The 24,947-nt window shown below is 48.3% G+C and overlaps 8 protein-coding genes across 15 annotated transcripts; 5 read left to right on the top strand and 3 right to left on the bottom strand.

Moving 5' to 3' along the window:
- Positions 1-183: 183 nt before the first annotated feature.
- Positions 184-3,517, top strand: LOC6547403. Its single transcript, XM_001976275.3, has 6 exons — positions 184-902; positions 983-1,176; positions 1,271-1,433; positions 2,364-2,472; positions 2,548-2,729; positions 3,057-3,517. The coding sequence occupies exons 1-6, from the start codon at positions 839-841 to the stop codon at positions 3,134-3,136; spliced, it is 792 nt and encodes a 263-aa protein (XP_001976311.1). The 5' UTR covers positions 184-838; the 3' UTR covers positions 3,137-3,517.
- Positions 3,518-3,793: 276 nt separating this feature from the next.
- On the top strand, positions 3,794-10,609 carry LOC6547404 (phosphatidylinositol 4-phosphate 5-kinase type-1 alpha). Of its 4 annotated transcripts, none has more exons than XM_015157134.2 (16): positions 3,795-4,320; positions 4,636-4,670; positions 4,746-4,895; positions 5,029-5,226; positions 5,279-5,421; positions 5,482-5,979; positions 6,047-6,139; positions 6,210-6,342; positions 6,394-6,481; positions 6,863-6,925; positions 7,272-7,358; positions 7,533-7,805; positions 8,747-8,975; positions 9,074-9,246; positions 9,337-9,422; positions 9,680-10,609. In XM_015157134.2, exons 1-16 carry the CDS (start codon positions 4,233-4,235, stop codon positions 9,686-9,688), a joined length of 2,346 nt encoding a protein of 781 aa, XP_015012620.1. In that variant the 5' UTR covers positions 3,795-4,232; the 3' UTR covers positions 9,689-10,609. The 4 variants fall into 4 exon arrangements, with proteins under 4 accessions (XP_015012628.1, XP_026836023.1, XP_015012620.1 ...); XM_026980221.1 differs by having other exon boundaries at positions 6,035-6,139; XM_015157142.2 differs by lacking the exon at positions 9,337-9,422 and having other exon boundaries at positions 3,794-4,320.
- LOC6547405 (ER membrane protein complex subunit 8/9 homolog) lies at positions 10,497-11,809 on the bottom strand. The gene is made up of 2 exons (XM_001976277.3): positions 11,496-11,809; positions 10,497-11,091 (listed from the first exon to the last, which is right to left on the bottom strand). Exons 1-2 carry the CDS (start codon positions 11,691-11,693, stop codon positions 10,678-10,680), a joined length of 612 nt encoding a protein of 203 aa, XP_001976313.1. The 5' UTR covers positions 11,694-11,809; the 3' UTR covers positions 10,497-10,677.
- Positions 11,810-12,046: 237 nt separating this feature from the next.
- On the bottom strand, positions 12,047-15,389 carry LOC6547369 (ATP-dependent zinc metalloprotease YME1 homolog). Of its 4 annotated transcripts, none has more exons than XM_015156069.2 (9): positions 15,057-15,389; positions 14,560-14,957; positions 14,441-14,500; positions 14,195-14,384; positions 14,049-14,141; positions 13,861-13,943; positions 13,489-13,802; positions 13,042-13,432; positions 12,047-12,969 (listed from the first exon to the last, which is right to left on the bottom strand). In XM_015156069.2, the coding sequence occupies exons 1-9, from the start codon at positions 15,081-15,083 to the stop codon at positions 12,306-12,308; spliced, it is 2,220 nt and encodes a 739-aa protein (XP_015011555.1). In that variant the 5' UTR covers positions 15,084-15,389; the 3' UTR covers positions 12,047-12,305. The 4 variants fall into 4 exon arrangements, with proteins under 4 accessions (XP_015011555.1, XP_015011557.1, XP_001976314.1 ...); XM_015156071.2 differs by having other exon boundaries at positions 13,489-13,805; positions 15,057-15,279; XM_001976278.3 differs by having other exon boundaries at positions 13,489-13,805; positions 13,861-13,934; positions 15,057-15,279.
- Positions 15,390-15,576: 187 nt separating this feature from the next.
- Positions 15,577-16,771, top strand: LOC6547370 (OCIA domain-containing protein 1). 2 transcript variants are annotated; one of them, XM_001976279.3, is made up of 3 exons: positions 15,577-15,874; positions 15,931-16,420; positions 16,482-16,771. In XM_001976279.3, the coding sequence occupies exons 1-3, from the start codon at positions 15,815-15,817 to the stop codon at positions 16,703-16,705; spliced, it is 774 nt and encodes a 257-aa protein (XP_001976315.1). In that variant the 5' UTR covers positions 15,577-15,814; the 3' UTR covers positions 16,706-16,771. The 2 variants fall into 2 exon arrangements, with proteins under 2 accessions (XP_001976315.1, XP_015012632.1); XM_015157146.2 differs by having other exon boundaries at positions 15,697-15,874; positions 16,479-16,771.
- LOC6547371 (probable GDP-L-fucose synthase) lies at positions 16,756-18,030 on the bottom strand. The gene is made up of 4 exons (XM_001976280.3): positions 17,813-18,030; positions 17,646-17,760; positions 17,031-17,588; positions 16,756-16,974 (listed from the first exon to the last, which is right to left on the bottom strand). The coding sequence occupies exons 1-4, from the start codon at positions 17,935-17,937 to the stop codon at positions 16,807-16,809; spliced, it is 966 nt and encodes a 321-aa protein (XP_001976316.1). The 5' UTR covers positions 17,938-18,030; the 3' UTR covers positions 16,756-16,806.
- A 71-nt stretch (positions 18,031-18,101) lies between these two features.
- On the top strand, positions 18,102-23,376 carry LOC6547372 (mediator of RNA polymerase II transcription subunit 23). Its single transcript, XM_001976281.3, has 14 exons — positions 18,102-18,213; positions 18,276-18,369; positions 18,423-19,387; positions 19,446-19,532; positions 19,595-19,797; positions 19,855-20,231; positions 20,295-20,469; positions 20,525-21,013; positions 21,070-21,396; positions 21,455-21,678; positions 21,734-21,964; positions 22,033-22,690; positions 22,751-22,891; positions 22,951-23,376. The coding sequence occupies exons 1-14, from the start codon at positions 18,169-18,171 to the stop codon at positions 23,225-23,227; spliced, it is 4,293 nt and encodes a 1,430-aa protein (XP_001976317.2). The 5' UTR covers positions 18,102-18,168; the 3' UTR covers positions 23,228-23,376.
- A 49-nt stretch (positions 23,377-23,425) lies between these two features.
- LOC6547373 (serine protease snake) lies at positions 23,426-24,794 on the top strand. Its single transcript, XM_001976282.3, has 3 exons — positions 23,426-23,765; positions 23,827-24,034; positions 24,096-24,794. The coding sequence occupies exons 1-3, from the start codon at positions 23,510-23,512 to the stop codon at positions 24,709-24,711; spliced, it is 1,080 nt and encodes a 359-aa protein (XP_001976318.1). The 5' UTR covers positions 23,426-23,509; the 3' UTR covers positions 24,712-24,794.
- Positions 24,795-24,947: the final 153 nt, after the last annotated feature.

The following is a 24,947-nucleotide window of genomic DNA, read 5'->3' as shown; positions in this document are numbered from 1 at the left end:
CTGTGTTCAATAAAACACCCCCTGCTTATTTGAATTCACCGCCCAGCAAACCTGTCCAGGTGTGGCACCACTGCCTGGAAATCAGTTCAGCTTTAGCGCCTGCGCAGTGACCACCGCTCAGCTGTTGTGGCGCAGGACGAAGTTGTGCCGCCATAGAACGCCATGGAGTTGAGCGCTACCAAGCGAAAGCTCGAAGCCGTGGGCTTCCAGTGTTAAAACATGAAAAGCTGTGCCTGGAAGCGGGACAACAGTGTGCCGCAGAAGATACCAACACCAACTATTGGTATCCGCCAGCAGAACTCACGCGCTACGCCGAGAGTACGAACTCCACTTTTGGCACAGTTCGCCCCCGCGGACTCCACTCCGCACGCACACACTATCGCAGCCGTAGATGCTCGTATATGTGGGCTGCAAAAAGTCGATTTTTCGCTAACAAAAAGTGTCCTGTGTGGGCAAAACTTTAAATGGCCCGGGCCATAAAAGGAGATTGCCATAGTTGCGACTTGCAGTGCGAGATGTCCTGCGAGGAGCTGCTGCGTCCGTGGTGCTGAGCTCGTTGGGCCGAGAAAAGTTTGTGCCAGTCAGTGCCAGTCAGTGCCCGTATTCCCAGAAAAAAGCATCCCCCTGCCGCTGCTGCTGTGATGAGATTGGTGATAATGAGTGCCACCAAATGCCCCCATGTATCCACATAAAAGCGCAAGCCGAAAACAGACAACACCACGCTAAGTAGTAACGTCCAGCCACAGAAGTGACCACTGCCACGCACAACGGAACGGGAGGATCAGGAGCGACAGGATCTGGAGTGGCCAGCGACGCAGAGGCAAACTAGTCGGCCCTCATGGCGGGCTGGCGAGGACGAGGGCTACGTGCCACGCTGCTGGCCGTGCTCACGTTACTCACGGGTGAGCAGTTCCCGCATACATCCTATTCGTGGTAGCCCGAGCTAATCCTGAACTCCTCCTCCTAACCCATGCCCACACAGTCACCCATTCGGTGCGCATCACCAACCTGCGGGTGCCACGCACCTATACGCTGTTCCGAGACCACGAGCCCGATCCCCTGGTGCTCGACTGCGAGGTGGAGATCGGGCCGCGGGAGCAGGGATTCGTCCTCAAATGGCTGTTCAACAATCACTCCATCTACCAGTGGATACCCTCGGTCAAGGGGTTCGCCATGGTGAGTCATCCGGGGTCTTTGCTCGCACCGAATTAATTAAGATTAATCGAACCATGTCTTTGTCTTCGATTTGTTCTTGTGCTTGCGACTGTAGGGCTTCATGAAGTCGAAGATAGACACCAAAATATTCACTATGGAGGGCAGTCCCGGTGTTATATCGATAAAGAATCCCGACTGGAACATGACGGGGGAGTACACCTGTGCGGTGCAGACCTTCGAGTCCACGGATAAGCGGAGTGCCCGCCTGCAAATAATCGGTGGGTGTCACGACCACAGCGCAAAGGAAAAGGATCGGCGGTGAAAGATGTGCGGTGGCGATGGGTATGGGATTGGGTAGCATGGTGGAGGTGGGGGTCGAAAGGTCTAAGGTGGTGGTTATGCCTCTGGTTCTGCTGGGTAACCTGCCCACTTGCCCTGCCCGCCCCCATCTTGACTTGGCCCCCATCCCCTTTGTGTTTGCATAGGTGTTCTTGGGTCGGGTCGGGTTTACACAGGGAGACAAAAATTATGATTTATGTACATTAAAGCCATTAACAAAAGCCGGGAGAGCCTTACTCTAATGTGCTGGCCCTTATGCTGCTCCACCATTAGCATTCATTCTTTTCAATATCATCTTGTGCCTCAGCAGTTCTAATTTAAATTTGCAACGCACTGGATTTTTGGACTTTGTTTAAGAAGAACTGACAAGACTACAGTCTGTCCTACTTTATGATTTGTTTAAATACATATAGGAGCTATTATAATAATATTACTTTCTGTTCTGACCACATCCTTAACTCAGGTTTGAATACTAAACTTAGTGAGTACCTGAGTTTGTTTCAGTGTTCTAGGGCAGCTGTTTAACTCCAATTGGCTGAGCCAGAGCGTGCTCAATCGAGGTCCCCAATTAAATGCTAGGGTCAGCAGTTTTTCTGCCAGTGCAGGTGCTGGGCGCCGTGTGTGTGGCACGTGTGATTCGCTTTCATATTTGCATGCGTGTCATGTGGCAGTCTCTGCGGTGTCCGGAAACACGGCTTGTTTGTGCTGTTTTGTGCTTTTCTTTGGGACACTGTTTTGTTTGGTATTGTTTTGGTTTTGTTTCGTTGTTTAGTTTGACACTTGATTAATTCTCACGACTTTTTGTCTTTCGGCTCCTGTCTGCCGGCTCCACCACACTCCCTTCGCCCAATCCGCTCCGATTGCGACAGTTCCTGAGTCGGATTTCATGCTGGAAGCGCGGATGAGCGGCTCGCGTATGGACGTGGACATCATGTGTGCGGTCCAGCACGTCTTTCCGCAACCCAAGCTGTCGGTGATGTAAGAGGATCCACTGTCCGACCATTGTGGCCGGCGTAATCGAATTGCAGCAGGACCTAATCGTCCCCTCCGCAGGTTTGACACCCACGTACTGGACTCGGTGCTGACGCAGTTGGACCAGGACCCCAGTGGCCTCTACAGCATGACCGTTCGCACCCGCATTCCTAGAGATCAACTCGAGTCCCCCACCCCGATCACCTGTGCGTTCATCCTAGATGGCACCAACTACACCAAGCGCCGGGAGACTATTTTCTATGGTAAGTACAGGTAAGCCTGGATTACACTTCGCTTATAAGGACAAGACATTCATTGATGGCTCACCAGCCAAAGTAATAAGCTACATTTGCTTGAGTTTATACAGTCTGTAAATGAAAGGGTTTTCGAACCTACAGTAAAATATATTTCGATTAGAATTAATCTGACGTGTTATCTGTTCGTTTATGCGTCCGTCCGTTTGTCCGTCCCATACGGACGCCAAGATCTCGGAAACTTATAGTTAAGGCTACAGAGTGCAAGCTTACAACTAGAAACTATTTTTAAAGTAAAAAAAATTAATTATATTTATAATATTTTCTTCTGTACAGATAAGGCCTCAACTATACAACGCAAGTGGACAACAGTGGCTGTAGTCATGTCCATCGCATCCTTAGCTCTAAGCAGTTAGTTTGGTAGAGTCATTTTATGTAGGCTACATTCGTTTTTATGTTTGGACTAGGAACTTTGATACTCCTTAATTTTTAATAGACTTTTAATGGATAAACGTAATTTTTTGCGGTATTTTTAAAAAAAAGCGCTTATTTTGTACATGCATGTATTTGTAAGGATAACGAAACACAAAACAAAAACAAACACCACAATGCGTAAGCAAACGAACCCATAAAGACAAAAAGGACAACAGTAAAGCATAACAAGAAATTCTTGTATTTATATATTTACCACATAAATAAAATATATATGATAGTTATATACGATGTATAGGTCTAATTGAGTACAGAAACGCTAATAAAAAATACGAAAAGAAACATTAAAAGTGCATTAAACCAACCGCCTTCGTCGTCGTTTTTCTTTGCTAAACAACTAAACAAAATTTTGAAATTGTATTTTTTATTGTAAAATTATGCTGTAGAGCTTGGATTCAAGTCATAAAATAAACAAATCCTCGCAGGACTAATTGAAACGCAATTATTTTTTATTTTTGGCTTCTATGGATTGGTTCAGGTGAAGTTCATTTTTTATCAATACTCCTTAATCACTTGGGCGAACACTATTAATGTATTTATTTAAAAAAATAATTATTTACTATTTATTTATGTTCATATGGGCTTGCGTCAAAGGCAAATAAGCGTTATAAACATAGCTATTTGCGGATTTTATAACAGTGCGGATGCTCCGCACTTTCGTCTGACTGTGAATGCAGCCCTGCGCCTGTTCCTGCGCACACCCTTCCAGCCCTGCCGACCTTCCAGTCTTCCAGTGTGCCTATGAGTATGCAGTGAAAATGACAGCAGTGGCAGAGGAGCCATCAACATCACCATCACCGTAGACAGCAGAAACGTTGACGCCAGCACCAGACGAGAGCCAAGGTTCCTGCCACCCAGTTAGCCCACTCGATTGGATAATCGCCGAGGATCGGAAAACGCGAAAGCAGCCCTCGAATACTCAACAATCCACAATCCCAGCCAGCCAGCATGTCCTAGTGAAGTCCTCGACGTGGGAAGAGTGCAGAGTAGGGAATAGGATAGCAGAGCAGGTGCTGCACGATGGCCTCCGGCGATGGGGACACCATCAACACCATCGACATGGACAGCTCCTCGGCGTCTCAGGCGAAACTGGCAGAGCCCAGCAATGGTAACTATTATCCACAGACCCCGTCACTTTTCCCAGCGTGAAAAAAATCAATGACTGTCGAATGGAAATGCCCCTGGCGCATGTGTCTCGCGCGAAGGGAAGAAGCGTGAGTGTGAATCCACCCCCGCCGCACTTGTCAGACGGACTTCCATCGGCTCCTATTTATATTTTTGGATTGATAACAAAAGAAAGTCACACGCGACTGGAGGGAGAGTGTCCTGTCCAAGTTCAAGTTGCGGTGATTGACCAGGCGACTGCGTCATGGCCTGAATTAAACATGACTCCTAATAATGAACTCTGTTCGTCTTTCTTTAGCCTCCACCGACCATGTGGGAAACTCATCGCCCGACGTAAGTACATCCGTCTTGGCCTCGAGGTCACTCCCATCCAAACTAATCGGGTCAATTGCTTTCCCACCCAACCAGCTGGGCAACCGAACAAACCGAGCGTCCAGCAAGGCGGACAAGGAGCGCAAGATTGGCCACAGACGCGTCGGCGAGGGCGGCGAGATTACGTACAAAAAGATCCAGACGTCGCAGATCATGGGCTCCATCCAACTGGGAATCCAGCACACTGTAAGATGCTGTTATAGATTTAAGTACTTTTGGATACTAAATAGCATTGTTTCCAAATATTTCAATGGATTCAAGGCGGAAGTGAATAGGGCTTTACGAATATTACTTAGTAATCTTGAAATATGCTTCGCAGGTCGGCAGTCTAGCCTCGAAGCCCAAGCGTGATCTACTTATGATGGACTTCTGGGAAATCGAGAGCATCACCTTTCCACCAGAGGGTTCTAGCCTTACACCTGCCCACCACTACAGCGAGTTCAGATACAAGATATACGCGCCCATAGCGTTTCGCTACTTTCGGGATCTGTTTGGCATTCAGCCAGATGATTTTATGGTGAGTGGGTGACCGTTCCAAGTCGGCAGATGCTGATGGGCCATACTTCCAGATGTCCATGTGCACGTCCCCGCTGCGGGAACTGTCCAATCCTGGTGCTTCCGGCTCTATATTCTACCTGACGACCGACGACGAGTTCATCATAAAGACGGTGCAACACAAGGAGGGTGAATTCTTACAGAAACTACTGCCTGGGTGGGTGACCCGACATAACCTATTGAAAAACCTATTTGAAATCTCTAATATGCCTTGCAGTTACTATATGAATCTAAATCAAAATCCGCGCACGCTATTGCCAAAGTTCTTCGGATTGTACTGCCTGCAGACGAGCAATGCCAAAAATATTCGCCTGGTGGTCATGAACAATCTGCTGCCCTCGTCCGTAAGGATGCACCTCAAGTACGACCTTAAGGGCTCCACGTTCAAGCGCAAGGCCAACAAGGCTGAGCGTGCCAAGAAGTCGCCCACGTATAAGGACCTCGACTTCATGGAGCAGCATCCCAACGGCATATTCCTGGAGGCCGAGACCTACGCCGCCCTGATCAAGACCATTCAGCGCGACTGCACGGTGCTGGAGTCCTTCAAGATCATGGACTACTCGCTGCTGCTTGGCGTCCATAATCTGGACGTCGCGCTGAAGGAGAAGCAGAGTGAGCAAAGAAAACCGCTCAGGGCTCCGCTGGCCGAGGACTCCGATGTGGATGTAGACGATCCGCTGGAAGGGGATGCGGCCACGGGCATCAGCAGGAATAAGTGAGTATCTCAGTTGGCCACCAAACCTTCGGGCAATCTTAAAGATCTAACCCAGTGCGGCATACAGGTCCGTTAATCGCCAGCGGCTGGTGGCCCACTCCACGGCCATGGAGAGCATTCAGGCGGAGAGTGAACCCATCGACGATGAGGAGGATGTGCCGTGAGTGCTTCAGTTTCAATTTTACATACATAGGTCCAAGTTTACACGCTATGATTTAACCCAATTCCAGACCTGGTGGCATTCCAGCAAGGAGTGAGAAGGGCGAGCGCCTGCTGCTCTACATCGGCATTATCGACATCCTGCAATCCTACAGGCTGAAAAAGAAACTGGAGCACACATTCAAAAGCATCATACACGATGGGGTAAGGCAGAAGATACCATCAATGACTAGCCACTGATATGCACTCTTCCAGGAAACCGTATCGGTCTGCCGGCCCTCGTTCTATGCTCAAAGATTCCAAAACTTTATGGCCAAGACCGTGTTCCGCAAGATACCCTCCCGTAAGTGGACCGGTCGTGGAAGTCGGGCTAAGTACTCGTACTGTAAGGCATTTTTGTGTGCAGTTGGCCGAGTTATGCAAGCACTCAGTTCCGGTTCCGGTTTCCGACATTTTTGAGTAGATAGTTAGCCATACACACTGTCACACCATTTACATTCGAACACACCGAACACCATTTAGACACTCGTAGCTTGCTAATGTTGGTTAATCGATCGATGTGCAGCAAAAATGCAATATGGTACACTTGGCCTGAGTAGACGCCGATTTGACGAGATATCTCTACATCGAATCAATATCCACCAACCAAACGCTCTGTTCTCTGCTTTCTTTTTGGCCATGTCTCGAATGCATCACCCCACACTTACGTTATCCACGCATATAGTGGATCTCCCAGAGATCAAGGGGAATCACAGAAAATTTCGTACCTTGGTGACCAGCTACATAGGTAAACAAACGAATGGTCGATGTCTATTAACTTTTGATTATCTCTCTCACTTGAGTTTTACTTACACCTTTTTAATCGAGTATTTTATAGTGTTTAATAACGATGTTTTGTATTCACCACTTGGTTTTATATGATTTCGAAACGGACGCCAAAGCATGCCTCTCAATCTCACGTTAGTTGACCTCACATCCCTGGCATCCTCGGCATCCTTGGCATCCTGGCAACCGTATTGCTCTTGGCTTCGCATAGTTGCTTTGGAAGTGCTATGCTTTCTAAACCTTATTTTTCGATCGAAACATCTTCAAGTGCTCCGCAACTAATTTCCGCCTTTCCATAATTTTTGCAGCGCTTAAGCATTCGCCTTCGAAGAGAAAAAGCCTTTCCAAGGCCATTCAGCGCTCCATTGACAGCGACAACGAGGTGGCCTCCAGGCGTAAGTTGTGCATCCTTAAAATTAAGCTATATTTAAATCAGGACAGCCAATCTTTCGATGTGCTTGGATAGTATTTATACTAAACGTGCAAAGAAAAGAATTCTTAGATAACAAAGATTTATACTTAGGTATTATAGAATAGATAATAATCTAATCCTCTTTACATTTCTTCAGCGGTTCACGCCTCGCACTCGCACAGCAGTGGCAAGATTCACCAGCCAGCCAAGCCGCCCACCACCGAGCCCACGCCAGCGGGAGCGGCCGGCGGAGCCGAGAGAGGAGGAACTGCCCTAGGTCCAGCAACCACCAGTGGCACCAGCGAGCGGGCACCACCGCCCGTCAAGCAGCGTACGCCGGCGGCCAGTAATCTGAAGACGCGGGTGCCACCGCCAGTACCACCACGCGGCTCGCCACGGCGCAAAGATGCCCAGGATCGGACGACACCAGGTACAGAACCGCACACCACTAATCCCAACCCGGTACCAGCACATACCCACACCCTTCAGGTGCCAGCGAACGAGGGCATTCCGCGATTCGGAGATCGTCGTTCGCCTAGCAATGTCCAGGATTGGTTGGAGCTGCACGATCTCTTCGATGCTCCGGACAGTGGTCCATACGGTCCATCCGCTCCCCCTGCTCCTCTGGCCGACCCAACGGTTACTCTTCTAAGAAGTTCTTCACTGCGGCGCCGGGATTCACTGCACTCCGCCTACTCAACGGCTCGATCCGAGAGTAGCTTCCGGCGCCAGCAGCCGCGACTGCTTAACTACGTGGACATCTTCCAGCGCAAGAACAGCTTTGTGGCGCGCAGTGATCGGTCATCAGTGGGCTCCATAGTTCGCAGCTTTCCGCCGATCAGAGCGGAGAGCTACCGTACGGGACGTTCCCGATCCTCGGGCAGTATTCCCAGCCAGCGTTCCCCCAGGCGCGGGATTCAAGAGAAGCTACAGCGGCAACAGAGGCGGAAGCGCTACTTTCATTACGTGGATTTGGCGCTCGGTGGCGAGGATTGCGAGAACCAGCCGGAGGAGGATAATCTGCTGCAGTCGGTCAGTGCTTTTCTGGAGGTCAAACGAGAACTGGAGGCGACCCAGCGCCCCAGAAGACCGCTACCCAAGCTGACGGTTCCCGAGCCGGTCGTAGACCCGGCGAGGAGTCCTCCTGCCCAGCAGATCAGACGAGGAAAGAGACGCGCGCCAAAGGCAGCACCCTCCACGATACCCGAGAGCGACGGCACTCAGGGATCGACGGGACGCGGACAGGGACGGGATTAGCTACTCGCTTGCACCTCGCTTACCCAACCACTCTATACCATTACCCATTTCTACTACTGTCTACTTATGCCACTCATCACGTTGTATATTTTGCTCTGCTCATTGTATTGCTAGGCACAACGCCCTCATGCAGCTCGACTCCTCCCCCCGCCTTTGACGACATCTCCGAGGACAGCTCGAACAAGAACAGCACCTCGTCGATAGGGCGCCGGTCTCATCATCATCATCACCACCATCAGCAGCATCAGCAGCAGTCGCAGCAACACCAGCAGTCCTACTATCTGGATCGCAAGATGAACATCGGACCCGCCTATCGAGGCTCCTACAAGGAGGACATTGTGAGGTAGTAATGCTTCTGTTTCTTAGCCATAGTTGACCTATTTGAGCCGCTTTTGGAATGCCCTAAACTGACCCAAACAAACTGATGTATCTTTTAAATAGCGTCTCGGAAGTACATCTGGATACATTACTGGCGGTGGACACGTCGTCGAGCAGCCAGTATGGATCCCGCGGCGGATTGGCCTGGACCCCGCCCGCTTCAGGTGAGGGCTCCACTCCCACATGGACAGAGGGCACACCAAGTTTTACGGACTCCAGTTCGAGTGGTGATCTCGGTAATTGGCACTTGAGATTTGCTTTGAAATCGCTTTTTGTGTTTCTATATCTATCTGTATATGTGTATTCGTTCACGCTTGCAATCGTAGACAACTTCTCGCCCATAAACTCATCTAAAATCGATCGACACAAGCCAACGGTGGAAGAGGCCATCAACTCTCTGTCCGCGGGAATGGTAAATATCAGAGGAGACCGACTCTAGATACGATCCAAAGCACACACAAATACTTCCCGAACCGCTGCACCCACGACACCTCCCACCTAGACAGCTTCATACCCATCACCCAGGGTTAGACTTGCACACGTCCATGTTTGAATCGTACACAACTCGAGTTTTCCAAATTGCAGTTCATCTTTCGTTTGGGTGTTCTTCACTCTCCATTCCCTCACGGCATCCCACTGATACATAACTTCTCTATTGCATTCTTATAGATCAACTAACATAGCATGTGGTGACGGAACACAAAACACACCAACCCAGATATATCACGATGTGGACTGAGAAAGAGTCCGAGCGAAATATGCCTCATACTCTTACATACTGATTATGCTTGCGTGTTCAGGCGCTCTTGTATAGCTAGGATATAATCAAAAGGCGCCCCACGTAGAACAGATTCCCAAGTCATGCCCACGCCCACGACCACACCCACACCTGCCCATCCCTTTCAGCGGACACCGGGTGAAAAATAATCAACAAAGACATAACTCAATCCAGCAAAAGATATTATATACAGAAACAAAGCATACTCCCCACACACAAAAACTAAAGAAGCATATAGCATATAACTGGCAAATCAAATACGAGTAAGGAGCATCCGAGCAGGATGGCATCCCGTTGATGATCAGAGATCAGTGATCCGTTTTCCCGGTCCCCTGTACGTTTAGTGTACGGTGTAAAGAGTTCGTTATGCGATCAGATAATATGGAAATATACAATACACTGAAATTATATAAATAAACGTTTTTGCGATACTTTCGATCTCCGATATATCCACATAAGTACGTATTATGTATACCTATGTATAATCAGCAATCGCGATATTACAATATTATTGTAAAATATTTCAATTTACAAGCCAGACAAACCAAGAGCAAAATTATATACATATTATTCATCTGTATTTATTAACGATAATTGTAACGCGCTTAGGTTTACTCAACACAATAAACAGAACAGAACCGGACTTACAAAGGAAATTACGTGTACCAACGGACAGACTCGGACTGCAGACAACATTCGACTCAAACATGATGAAAGAATTGATTATTTATTAATTAGTTGAATGTTATTTAACTTATATGCATTATTCTAAAGATTACTGAAATCCAAATGTAATTACAATAAATTAAATTGCAAGGTTGAAATTCCGGCATGTTCCTTCGAATGCGATTTTGCTAGACTAAAACAAACATACGTTTGGAACGGGCGACTAGTACAGTTTCTGAAGATCGTTGAGCGGCTGATTCAGGAAGTCGTTGGTCCAGTTTTTGTCCGGATTATCCAGATGGTTGTCAAAATCAACCAAATCCCGCATAGCACCGCGCTTCAGCAGCACCGACACGCCTTCTAATGTGTCGGACGCCTGTGAGAGCGTGAACTTGGCCTTTGACCACCGTGCTCCCGAGTCTCCGGCGCAGTTGTATACCTGGATGGCGACTCGGTCGTGCTGCAGCGTCATCAGCTTGTTGTCCACCACCACGAAGCAGGCGTTCTTGAAGTTCTCCTGGATCTTGTCCGCTATCTTGGCGGCTGGGGTCTTGTCGACCTGGTTGTCGTAGAAGTTCTCCGGCGCTGCGTAGTAGCCGGCGATTACCAGTCCCTCGCTTTCGGCGTGGGCATCGATCTGAAAGTGTTCGGTAAGGCATTATTATCGAAGGAGTGTCAGCGGAAACCCTATTTCAAATACCATTTCTTTCATAATTTGTAAAATTAGTACACCATTTTAAAAGTGGTGTGGCACTACTTTTTAAATATGCCAACATCGTGGGGTACAAGGTACATTTTACTGAATAAAAAACGTATGGATTGTAAACTTTTCCGTACTCGGCACAATACTGGATAAAATTGCACCCGTAAGAGATTAGAATAGTTATATATCTTTGGGATAGCGGAGTTTTTAGAAACGGTGCGGAGATTTAGATACAAATTGAAGCCATATTAGTGCCATGATCGGGAGCACCATATTTCTGTCCGGATTAGCACATAGCCCCTCATGGAGCGCGATTAAGAAGGGCAATTGGCAATTACCAGCATGAGGGCCACCTCCGCCATGGGGGTGACATACAGGCACTGATGGAAAAGCGGAATCGCATCCACGATTTCCACCAGGGAGCCCTTCGAGGTCTTCTCAGCCAGCAAGAGCCCGTTGACCGCCTGGTGTGGATACTTGGCCGCGTGGAATATCAACTTGGCGTACGCCCGCTCCGAGATCTTGTAGTCGCACATTTTCTCTGAATATTATCTCAATTTATTCGGCAAAAAATAAAACATGAATTGGAACTTCGACAACTAGAAAGTGTGACCGCACCGCAGCCGTTCAAATAAACCACAGATGTCAAATACACAATGGAATATACTAACATCCACCAAGGCTGAGCTTTCTGCTAAATGGGTTCCACAAAAAATGTACAGAGTAAATGGAATCCAACATATATTTCTTATTAATTTCTTTATTGCTGTTGTTTTTTCTTCAATATTTCCCATTTTACGAATTCTAAAACTAAAATTGTGTCAATCCTAAGTTGCTGTATGTTGACTATCTGGTCACATCAGTATGGGCGCGCAAAAAAATTTGTGGATTCCACTTCAAATTAATTTATTACTAATATTTAATTCTAACGTGAATGATGGGAAACATAACTGAATATGTGTAACATTTTATTTCTTAACTGTCCGTCTGCGTCTCGCTCTTGCTTGGCTCTTTTTCCGTTTTTTTTTTTTTATATATGTATATTGTAACTAAAAAATATTTTGCAGTTCAGCTGAATGTCCGGCGGAAGACCACCCCAGCCTTCCCTTTGGATCCTTGAACACCATCAAACCACACCGATTGGGGAACTACGTCTGGCTTTCATTCAGTATTGCCTTGATGTCGTCAGCGTCCAGCGTCTCGTACTTAAGGAGCGCCTCCGCAAGCGCTTTGTGCTCCTTGGTGTGTTTTCGCAGGATGGCCTTCGCACGTTCGTAGCTGTCACTGAGGATGCGCTTGATCTCCGCGTCCACGGCTTCAATGGTGTTGGGACCAAGAGTGTCGCCGGTGCCCAGACCCTTAGACGCCTCGATGGTGCGAAGGCCGACCTTGTCAGACATGCCCCAGTCTCTGACCATATGCGTGGCGATCGAGGTTGCCTGCTTGAGATCGCTGCTGGCTCCCGACGTAATCTTGTCCGTTCCGAAGACAAGTTCCTCAGCAGCACGGCCGCCCATCATGGTATCCATCATGGCCAGCAGCTGCGCCTTTGTGACATGGTAACGCTCCTTCTCCGGTATGTAGGCGGTATGTCCAAGCGAGGGTCCGCGGGGCATGATGGTCACCTTGTGCAGCGGATGCGACTCCTTGGTGTAGAAGGCCACAATCGCGTGGCCGCCCTCGTGGTAAGCGGTTATGGTGTTGGCCTCCTCATCCGGCAAACGAGCCTTTCGTTCGGGTCCCATAAGTACTTTGTCTCGTGCCGTTTCCAAATGCTTCATGCTGACTGTTTCGGCTCCATCAATGGCAGCCCTGCGGAGGCATTACAATTATAAATAGCTCTCTTATAACTTGTGAAAAAAAACTACTCAAGTTATTTCTTACCTTAACGCCGCTTGGTTGATCATGTTTTCCAGGTCCGCGCCTGTAAACCCAGAGGTGCCACGCGCCAGCATGTCCAAATCGATTTCATCGTGCAAAATCTTCGTCAGATACAGAGACAATATCTCCTTGCGTCCAGTGAAATCGGGTGTCGACACCATGACTTCTACATCAAATCGACCGGGTCGTAGCAGAGCCTGATCCAAATCGTCGCGACGGTTGGTGGCTCCCAGAACAATGACGCCGGCATTCTGATGGAAGCCGTCCATCTCGGAGAGCAGCTGATTGATGGTCTGGTTGGCGTAAGGATGCAGCACAGAGTTGGTTCGCTTGGCGCCCACCGAGTCAATTTCATCGATGAAAATCACACAAGGGGCACGGGCCTTTGCCGCCTCTGCAAGATAATGCTGTTGTTGAGCTGATCACTTGGTAAAATTTAAATCCACTTACTGAACAGATCGCGGACCCGCCTGGCACCTTGGCCCACGAGCACCTCATCGAACTCCGGCCCGGCAGCATGGAAGAAAGGAACTTTGGCTTCGCCGGCGACGGCACGGGCCAGCAGAGTTTTGCCAGTACCCGGCGGGCCAACCAGGAGCACTCCTTTTGGAAGTTTGCCGCCCAAATTCGAGAACTTCTCGGGACTCTTCAGGAATTCAACGACCTCTTTGAGCTCCTGCTTGGCTTCGTCGCAACCCTTGACATCCTCAAAAGTGACATTGATCTCCTCCGGATCCACCTCGACCTGGTTGCCCAGTTGGATGCTACTGAAAGAAAGGAAAATCAGACGGGTAAAACAAAAATAATGACGTGGAGGCTCACCGAAATACGGATCCGTTGGAGGTTGTAAAGAAGCTCAGGAAAATGCCCAGGAACACGACGATTACGACGAGAGTCTGCAAAGTCTGCGTGACAATTACTAGAATTTATTTATAACACTAAAGAAGACAAAGGCCTTCTGTGGTATTCAAAGTAATCAAGGCACACTTTGAATTGATATACACTCGTACCTTCAGATATTTCATAGTTTTCCCTGATTTTGGAGAGTCCTCAGAATTCGCGGCGGCCAAGTAGCCTTCGGCAAAGGCAATCTTCAGGTTCTCCTAGAATAAAACATATTAGTACGGCTAACAATTGAGAGACTCTGTGGTCCTACGGCATTATTAAATCCATGGTCCTCGGATTTGGCCAGCAACCGTCTCAGTTTTTCAGCCTGAAAGGGTGTATCTCCGTCTAGACGCTGAGGTGAGTTGGCCAAGGCATTCTTTAGCCGGGAGGTCATTGTGGGATTACGCTTTTGTTCCGCCTCAATTGAGCGATCCGTCTTAAAGCCACGTACGTGCTTTCTATATGGAAATGCTGAGCGTTAGCCATAGTTCGTAGATTGGTTCCGTATACTTACAACTGTTGTTGGGAGAAGAGCGGACGAAGAAGACCTGGCGTAATAGTTGGAATCACCTTGCTGAAAACATAAACCGGGATTAACCAGATCCTCGAAAGGATCGAAATCGAAATACGTACACATGGGCGCCTGTGGTCGGTGCACCTGCTGCTCCGGTAAGCGAAAATTCGAACTGATAATTTTGCAGCTGGACCCGACCGATCTGTGTGGCTGGCTCCTCCAACGTGACCCGGACGTCGCGCATGGAGGGCAGCATGCTCGTCACCTTGGCCAGCACCTCATTGACCAGCTGCCGATCGAGAATGCCATTCAGTCGAGTCGCCCTCTCCACCATGCCCTGTAAGCTTGCGCTCGAGCGACTCAGCAGATTCCGCAGGTCGAGCACCAGGTCATGACTCCGGCTGGATGTGGAATTGGGTTTGGACAACTGCGCTGCTCCCGCGCTCCCGGGCAGCTTGGTCCGTTTCACGGAGTAGTAGTGCGGCTTTCTACTGAAATTGCCTAGGTACAGGTAGGGCTGTCACATCACATGCAGTTCAACGAATCCAAGTGTTGGGTGGAAGAAATAGAGCAGTCAGGTGGGCGGATGAATGAATTGCCGTTGGGCAGGACTTACCACGGAGTGTGTGGTGGTGGAGAACATTGCCAAAACTACGAATTTCAATTAATTACAAGGGCAGGCTCAGGATCGCGGCCAGCAGACGACACAGCTGTAACTTTACTTGACAGCGAAAATGTCATAATCTCGTTCGCGTCGTGCGCGTTGCATCCCTGGTTCTGGTGGTGCGCGACTTTCCACCTCTTATCTCAGCACGCGTTTTCCAATTACTGGCAATTTTGAAGGGTGTACTTGTTTTCTGCCTGGTGACTTTGATTTTAAGCTTTATTCGGTTTATAATTTGGTTTATATATCCAAAACTGCCACTCGCACAGTCAACGCTGCTGATAGTTTTGGGTTCGATTCAGTAGAATGGAATGTAAAAGTTTAATTTATACATAGATATACAAAATTTTGTAAAAATAAAATCAAAGATTATCAACGTAAACTTGTCATGTTACAAAATGTGACATGTTTACTTAGGTCACTACACACTTTTTTTAATAATAGTATTAATAACCAATTGCACTGTTTCCACAGTAAAAGTTTTTTTTTTTATATTTATATGTAACTTATTAAAGAAGACGGTTTAAAAAAATTCTACGTGTACACGAAGGTTTACTATCGAAACAATCGTGTATAGACCAACCATCACTAGATATGGAGATGTGTAGAAATCACTGGGACGTTTCGCCGGCGACCAGGGTTGGCAAGTCGGCTGCTCCGGTAGTTGGTCCGTTATACATTTCACAAATTGCACATTAAATGGTATCAGCATGGACTCCCCGCTGAACGATGGCTCTCGGCATCCTCCGGAGCACACCCCCCACCCCCTGGTGAGTGTTCTTCGGGCGTTAAACTGCCACTGCCTAAATGTTCGCCTCCTTTTCAGGCCGACTATCAGTTTTCCACGGAGGAGTTGAAGGCGTTACGTGAGTGCAACACAGAGTCATTCTTCCAGCGCAGTTTGCCATTCGGCACTGGACTGGGCCTGCTGGCCTACTTCGGCGTCAAAAATGGCTATTTGCAGGGACATGTCAAATACGGCGCCGTGCCCAAGGTCGTGATGGGCGTCATTCTGGGCTATTTTGTGGGCAAGTTTAGTTACCAGCAGAAGTGTGCCGAGAAGATCATGCGCCTCCCCAATTCCCACCTGGGGGAGCTACTGCGCCAGCGGAGACAGGGCGGTGGGGTCATCAGCTCCATCACACCGGACGAGAGTCTGGGCAGGGCTCTTACTCTGGCCCCATTCTCGTCGAGCTCGGCGGACGTTTACAGCGATGAGGCGTATCAGCCTGGGAGGAGCACTGCTCTCAACCTGGACACGGAATCGCGGCCCACTTTGTCCGGCCTGGACGACATATACCGCCCCACTCTGGACTGTAAGCTTTTCTAATCCGTCTCGTCCTCTCGTATGATTCTATATATTCTCCTGCCCAGCAGCTGGTTCCATGCTAGAGGCGGAGCTGCCCTTGGAGCCGTCCAAGCCGGGTCAGTCATACGAGGACCTGCGACGAAGGAACCGAGAAGAATACTCGAAGCACCAGCAGAGCCCCTACTCGCGTCCTTATGAACCTCCAGTTTCCCTTCAACAGCGACCCGTGGAACAGGCACGAAGTGAACCCGCTGGCAAAAAGAACCAATACGGCGACTCCTGGACTGATTAAGCTTGCACACTAGGTATTGTTATTTTGTTGGGTATAAAACGCGCATAAAGTTCTGTGGAAAGACGATATCTATTTACATTTGTTGTGGCTGGAATATTGAATTACTTTCTGGCCTGATCGTAGTTTTCTTTGTACCACTTAACCGAAGTTTCGATTGCCGTTTCAAAGTCCGTAAATGCGTAGTCCGGCAGGAGGGAGCGAAGCTTGGCATTGGACGCCGTCTTTTTGTACTGTCCATCTGCCTTACTCGTATCACAGACCAGTTTCCCCTGAAATAAATCAAGTTAATCGTTTGCCGTGTTAAAAATCTGCCTTGCTACCTCACCTTAAAATTAAATGCTTTTGCAATGGCCTGAGCCACCTCGAAGATGGTCACCTCCTGTGCCTCGTCCGCGCTCAGAATGATGGGCTCCACGCTTTCGTAGTTCCTGAGCACCCAGATCATCAGCTCTGCCAGGTCTAGAGAGTATACAAACTGCCGCAGTGGCTTCCCGCTTCCAAAAACGGTGAATACCTTTTCGCTTTCCGGAACTTCAAGCTTCTCTGTAACCAGCTGGTGCATCCTATTGATCATGCCCGGAATAACGTGGCTGACCTCAGGCTTATAGTTGTCGTGAGGACCGAAAATGTTGCACGGAATCACGGAGGTGTACAGTCGGCCATATTTATCGTGGTAGGCGTGGTTTTGCACGTCTATCAGTCGCTTTGCGTAGGAGTAGCCATAGTTGGAGGGGTGAGGCGGTCCGTTGTGCACCATGGTCTCATCTATGGGGTAGCTGGTTTTGTCCGGAAAAATGCAGGTGGACAGGCAGGACACGACCTTGACGCAGCCCTGTTCGTGTGCCGTTTGCAGGACATTGTCGTTGATGAGCAGGTTGTTGCGCTAAAATGGATTCGCATGAAATTGGTTTTCTTATCCTCTATGCGGCCTGTAGCTCACCAGGAAGTCCAGGTTGTTGTTCATGTTGTGGAACAGGCCTCCGACCATTGCAGCCAGGTGGATGACATGCGTGGGCTGCTCTCGGGCGAAGAGTGCCTGCGTGGCTGCCAGATTTCTGTGGAGATCTTTGTTTACGGATCTGTTGGATAGGCCATTCCATAACTTACGTCAAATCTGCGTCTTTAGAGCCTGCAAAGTACCATTGCTCATCCGCTGGGGACTGCTCCTTGATCACTGCCTCCAGAGCCTTGCCCACCAGCCCAGTTCCACCTGTGACCAGTACTTTTTTCATGGTTTTTGTGCGATTCCACAAATCAAATCAACTAGTTTCTTTAATACTGTGTCGCTCAGTGTGGCCAGTTTCTTCAATTGCCGGCTAATCAGTACTGTCTTTCTGGCCTTTTAGCTACTTTTCGTTATCAGTTAGACGCCAATTCTAGTTTATTTTCTAAGCACCATTTGGGCACACTGCGGACAGGTAGTTTTTGTTTATGCGGTGTCGGAAATGCGAAAAACAATTTAAATGGATATGGAAACACAAGTCATAGACACCGTCAACGAGTTTTTGGTAATAGTAAAACCCTGCGCCTCGAAAAACCCACCTAATCAACAACATTTTCCATTCTGCAGAAAGTGGACTCCATTGACGAGGCGTTCGTGAGCGTCATTGTATTCAAGGCAAACAGCGAGCATGAAAGGGCCACCAGTTTCGCCAATGATTTGGGTAATGTTTACGCCAGGTGGTACTCGAATTTCGGTACAAACTATCTGTTTCAGTCACCGCCTTTGGGAACGTGGCGCAGGAGAACCGGGAGCAGGTGCTTCGCCTTTACCTGCTGCGTGCAGCCGGCGCCTCCGGCTATCACATTAAGGTGCTGATGGCGGCACTGGTCAAGCTGGTGGACGCACATGTGATCACCGCCAGGATGCTCTGTGACAAGGTGCTGATGTGCGAGAAACTGGACTTCGAGCACAAGACCTTCTGGATCGAGAGCTTCCGGCTGATCAAGCGCGTGATCGTCCAAGTGGACTACAAGGGTGTACGCGAGATCATGAAGGTGTGCCGCGACAAGGCTCAGTGGTTTCCACTGAACGTCAACGTGACCTACATGCCACAGTTATTGGCCGTCGAGGATATCCTGCGCTTCATCTTCGATCGCAACAATTGCCTGCTGCCCGCCTACTTTATTGCCAACGAGATTATGCGTCCGTTTCCCTACCACTGGAAACTCAACCGACTGATGACTGACTTTGTCGAGGAGTTCCGCACAACGGCACAAATGGTTTCGATCATCGGGCACGCCAGCATGCTTCCCATCGTAGAGCATTTCGGCTACGCCGATCATATGATGAACTCTTGGCGGCTAGATCACAACACCTTGAAGTTTAACTTTAAGGGCAGCCTGCCCTACGAGCCAGAGCTACTCGAGGAGCAGAAGCCCCTACTCCGCTACGTTCTGGAGCAGCCCTACTCGAGGGAAATGGTCTCTCAAATGCTGAACCTGCAAAAGCATCAGAAGCAGCGCTACAATGCCCTCGAAGAGCAGCTGGTTAATCTCATAGTACAGGCCATGGAGATGACGGAGGCGAATGACGCCACTGCGGGCAGTGGCTTTAACTCCTCAGACGAGCAGATCACGCCCTACGAGTGGGTGTGGCTGCATCTCTCCTCACAACTTATTTACTTTGTGCTTTTCCAATTCGTGAGCTTTATGCACATTGTGTTGGCCCTGCACGAAAAGGTAGGTCCTTGTTGAATCAAACTGATATTTCTTGTAACTAACTACTTTCCACCTATAGCTTTCAAAGCTAGAGCTCCGCAAGGGCCGTGATCAACTGATGTGGATTCTTTTGCAGTTTATATCCGGAAGCATACAGAAAAACCCTGTAAGCGCAAAAGGCCTGCTCTCTACCTGATCGATCAAAATTTTAATGGCTTTTATTTTTAGATCACCAATTTCCTGCCTGTGTTCAGGTTGTTTGACCTACTCTATCCCGAGCTAGAGCCACTTAAGCTGCCAGATATCAATAAATCCTCTATGGTTCGCCATATGGCTCCCATTTGCGTGTGGATTCACCTGATGAAAAAGGCACGAGTGGAGAATATGAACATCACTAGACCATTGCCCATTGCACTGAAAAACCATTACGAGTAATACCTCTATCTTTCCTTTGCTTTACGTTTAAATATAAACGGCTCAATCCACAGCTTTCTACAGCACCTGGTCACCGCTAACACCATGATGAACATGACTTTGGGAAACGACTTCCGAATCATTCTCATCTGCAACGCGTATTCGACGAATCAGGAGTACTTCGGTCGTCCTATGGGTCTGCTGCTGGATGCTCTAAATGGCACTTCAAAATCTCCAAACGGAGGCCAGATACCAGCCGTAACTTTTTCGGTCACGGTTCTGGACAGCCTAACCGTGCACAGCAAAATGTCGTTAATTCACAGCTTCGTAACTCAGATGCTAAAGCAGGCCCAAACCAAGGGTCAAGTTCCAGCGGCTGCGCTACTGGAAACATATGCCAGACTTTTGGTTTATACAGAAATCGAGTCCCTCGGCATAAAGGGATTCCTGAGTAAGTACAGCCTCTTGCATTGATCAAACTATATGCTTATGACTTTTTTTTATTTCTCTGAAGGTCAATTAATGCCAACGGTGTTTAAGAACCATGCGTGGGCCATGCTGCACACCTTGATGGAGATGTTTTCGTACCGGCTGCACCATGTGCCTACGCACTATCGGGTCCAATTGTTATCTCTTCTCCATTCGCTGTCCTCTGTACCGCAAACAAATAAGATGCAGCTTAATCTTTGGTAAGTTATATGTTTGTCAAGTATAAAAATCATGCTGAGCTCTTTTTTCGTTTAGTTTTGAATCTACCGCTCTGCGTCTGATCACCAGCATTGGATCCGCCGAGTTTCAACCCCAATTTTCGCGTTACTTCAATGACAAATCTCCCGGAGCAGTGGCGTCTAATGAAAGTGAAGAGCTAAACAGAGTCCTTATCCTTACGCTAGCTCGATCCATGCACGTACATGGTGGAGGCGATGAAATGCAGGGGTGGTGCAAGGACTTTCTTTCCAATATCATTCAGCACACGCCACACTCGTGGCCCATGCATTCCCTAGCCTGCTTTCCGCCAGCCTTAAATGAGTACTTTACGCAGAACAACCAACCTCCGGAGAACAAGCAGCAGCTGAAAAAGGCCGTGGAAGAGGAATATCGAACTTGGACGTCGATGACCAACGAAAATGATATAATTGCCCACTTTCTGCGTCCAACTACAAATCCTTTATTCCTTTGCCTTCTGTTCAAAATTATTTGGGAGACGGAGAACATAAGCCCAGTGGCTTACAAGTGCGTTACCTTTTAATTTAAACATCATTGTTTTTCTGACCATCATTTCTTTTTAGAATCTTAGAGGGTATTAGCGCGAGAGCCTTGTCAACTCACTTGCGCAAATTTTGTGACTACTTGGTGGCTGAGGTGGCTAGCTCATCGGATGGCCGCGACTTTATACACAAGTGCGTCGACACGATTAACAACATGATCTGGAAGTTCAATGTTGTGACCATTGATAGGGTTGTGCTTTGCCTGGCTCTGCGAACGCACGAGGGTAACGAGGCTCAAGTCTGCTTTCTCATAATCCAGCTGCTGTTGCTAAAAGCCAGCGAGCTGAGAAATCGTGTTCAGGAGTTCTGCAAGGACAATAATCCTGACCACTGGAAGCAGAGCAACTGGTAAGTTGCATATTTGATTTTATTAGAGGCACAAAGGCATAGTTTTTATCTTTCTCAGGCAGGACAAGCACTTGTCATTCCATCAAAAGTATCCAGAGAAGTTCGCCTTGGACGAGTCGGCTTCGCAGATTCCGCTGCCCGTGTACTTCAGCAATGTTTGCCTGCGATTTCTACCCGTTCTGGATGTGGTGGTGCACAGATTTATCGAACTTACAATTACAAATGTCCATCAGATACTGGGCTTCATTTTGGATCACCTGAGCATACTCTACAAGTTTCACGGTATGTTGAAAGCGGCTTTCAAGATTTTCACAACGTTCAAGACTTTGAATTGCAGATCGCCCTATTACCTACCTGTACAACACTCTCCATTATTATGAGCGAATCCTACGCGACCGCCCTGCGCTAAAGAAAAAACTGGTTGGAGCTATTACCAGTGCCTTTAGTGAGATTCGTCCGGCCAACTGGAGTGTTAGTGAGCCGTATAAGGTGTATTTGCAAGGCCAAGACTCGCTATGGACCCCCGAATTGAGCTACTATATGAGTTTGATCAGGAGACTTGCAGACAGTAAGCTAGGATTTGGATATAGACTATGATGTGTTCCTACATTCATGTGTTCCTTATTCATTTTGCAGCGATCAGTGGGAAGAATGTATTTTATTCCACCGACTGGCGTTTCAATGAGTTCCCAAACGCCCCAACCCATGCGCTTTATGTGACCTGCGTGGAGCTGCTGGGTCTGCCGGTGGCACCGCCATTGGTGGCCAGCAATCTCATTGATGTTATAGTCAGCGGATATGCGGTTATTCCGCAGAAGGATATTCATAGCTATATCAATGCTGTGGGCATAGTTCTCGCCGCCTTGCCAGAGCCCTACTGGAGTGGCATATACGATCGCCTACAGGATATGCTCAACACGCCTAATATGCTGAATTGGAACTACAGATTCAATGCTTTCGAGTTGTTTAACTTTAAGACAGTGCGCGAGGCGATGCTGGAAAAGACCTACGCCGTGGTGTTGGCAGTAGCCCACTCAGTGTTTCATCACATGGGCGCCTTTAAGCTGGCGGCAATGACCAGGTACCTCAAGGAGAAGCTAAAGCCGTGCGTGCGAACCGAGCAGCAATTGCTGTATCTGTGCCATGTCTTTGGGCCCTTTCTGCAGCGCATCGAGTTGGAGAAACCGAACGCTGTGGCTGGCATTGCCGTGTTGCTCTACGAAATTCTAGAGATCGTGGACAAGCAACATGGTCCGAAGCCTTTGCAGTACATGGACCAGATTTGCGATTTCCTGTAAGCATATCCACAGAATCGCATAAAAATGAACTAACTTATGTGTTTATATAATTCCAGCTACCACATTAAATATATACATGTGGGTAATATCATTAAGAACGAATCGGAAGCCATCATCAAGCGACTACGACCGCTGCTACAAATGCGTCTTAGGTTCATAACCCATCTTAACTTGGAGGATATTCACTCGGAGAAGATGTAAGAACAACTTAAAACAAAGTCAAATTTGGGTTTAACATGACTCTTTGAAATTTTAGCAACGACAATGCCAGCAGTAATGCAATAACAAATCAAACACAATCCCCACTGCAAACTCAGCATCAGCAACAGCCGCAGCAACCACATCAGCAACCGCATCAGCCACAACAGCAACAACAAATGCAGCAGCAACAAATCAGCGCAGTGCAAACAACCAGCGTGCCTCTGGGCAGCGGTGGCAGCCTACAGCAGCATCAGCAAATCAACCAGCAGCAACAGATGTACATGCAGCACATGCAGCAGCAGCAGCACATGCAAAATATGCGACACAATTAGTTAAGTTCAAGCTGACATAACGACATAAGCTAAGTTAAAAGTAGTATTATCTTAAATTGTACCGCTTATTGCATTATTCATTTTCCATTTAATGTGCAAACAGTTCTCAGATATGTTAAGTAAGAGACTAAGAAACTTTTTATAAATCACATTTGGCTGTTATCAGTGTCGATCAAGAGCTTGGTTTATTGAGTCAAGCTTAAAGCTTTTAGAAGATCACCTGTGGTAGTTGATCTTGCCAACCTCGAGCGGCGTTCTCAGTTGTGATCGCAGAGCAGTGCGATGAATGCGCTTCCCGGAATCCAGTGCCTGTGGCTGATTGCTTCAGTCAGCGTGGTGGTGGCCGAGTACTGCGACAATGGGACGGGCGAGTGCAAGGAGCTGACTCCCTCCGACTGCCCAGTAATATTCTACAACCAGCACCTGATTGGAGCCGAAGTCAAGTACTGCGACGAGTTCAACGACATTGTCTGCTGCCCCATACCGCTGGATCATCAGAATCTGAAGCCTGTCGAACAGATGAGGCCTTTTGAAAAGCGTGAGGCGTGCCTGCAACAATTCCCTTCGATTGATGGCATTTGAATACGCACTTTTTTCAGAGTGCAAGCAGTACAACGTGGTCAGATCCGCCTGCCAGTCCACGCCCTTCATTGTGGGCGGCACAAAGGCATCCGGTAAAGAGTTCCCCTTCATGGCCCTAATCGGTACTCATCGGCCCAACAAGTCCGACATTAGTTGGGATTGTGGAGGATCGGTGGTGCATCCCAAATTCATACTGACAGCGGCCCATTGCCTGGAGACGGACGAGTAAGTAGCTAGAGATCCTCTTGAGTGATACCCTTTCAATTGGTGTAATTTCAATTGCCAGATCGAAGGCCGAACGCCTGGACCCCAATTTTGATTCGCCCAAATTTGTAGTTCGTCTGGGGGAGTTGGACTACAACAGCACCACCGATGATGCTCTGGTTCAGGACTTTCGGGTGGTCAACTATGTGGTGCACCCTGGATATGATACTGAAGACGAAGAGCAGGGCTTTAAGAACGATATTGCCCTGGTGGAGCTGGATCGAGAGGCTGCGTTCAATGACCATGTGGCGGCGGTTTGCCTTCCGCCCGGCAGCGGCAACGATGCTCAGCAGGTCACAGCCGCCGGCTGGGGATTTACCGCGGACGGGGTGAAGTCCTCTCACCTGCTGAAGGTCAATCTCCAGCGATTCAGCAACGAGGTATGCCAGAAACGCCTGCGCTTCAACATCGATACACGCACCCAGTTCTGTGCCGGCTCCATGTCCACCCAAGCGGACACCTGCAACGGTGACTCCGGCGGCCCTATATTCGTGCAGCACCCGCTGTATCCGTGCCTGAAGCAGGTGATCGGCATTGTCTCTTATGGATTGGTTTGTGGCTCCCAAGGACTGCCGAGTGTCTACACCAAGGTCCACCTCTACACCGACTGGATCGAGAGCATCGTGTGGGGCCATTGATTGCGATGGCATAGACTCCGATCAGGAGTCGTAATAAGCAAGAAAACAGGAAATAGTTTAAAAAATATAAATATATATTATAAGCTCAACAATTACATTGAAATATTTATGAGTTCAAAGCATATCTGCGATTTGGAGGCCCTGAAACCTAAGCCGAACTCTCGGCGTTGCCAGATCCGGAGAGAAACGATCCCAGAGAGAGAGAGAGAGAGAGAGTTTCGAGCAGAGCTTCAGGT

The sequence above is a fragment of the Drosophila erecta genome, unplaced genomic scaffold (genome assembly GCF_003286155.1).
Source record: "Drosophila erecta strain 14021-0224.00,06,07 unplaced genomic scaffold, DereRS2 tig00000092-arrow-pilon, whole genome shotgun sequence".
Taxonomy (NCBI): domain Eukaryota; kingdom Metazoa; phylum Arthropoda; class Insecta; order Diptera; family Drosophilidae; genus Drosophila; species Drosophila erecta.
Note: the sequence above shows the minus strand (reverse complement) of the source record. Positions and strands in the feature narration are given on the sequence as shown.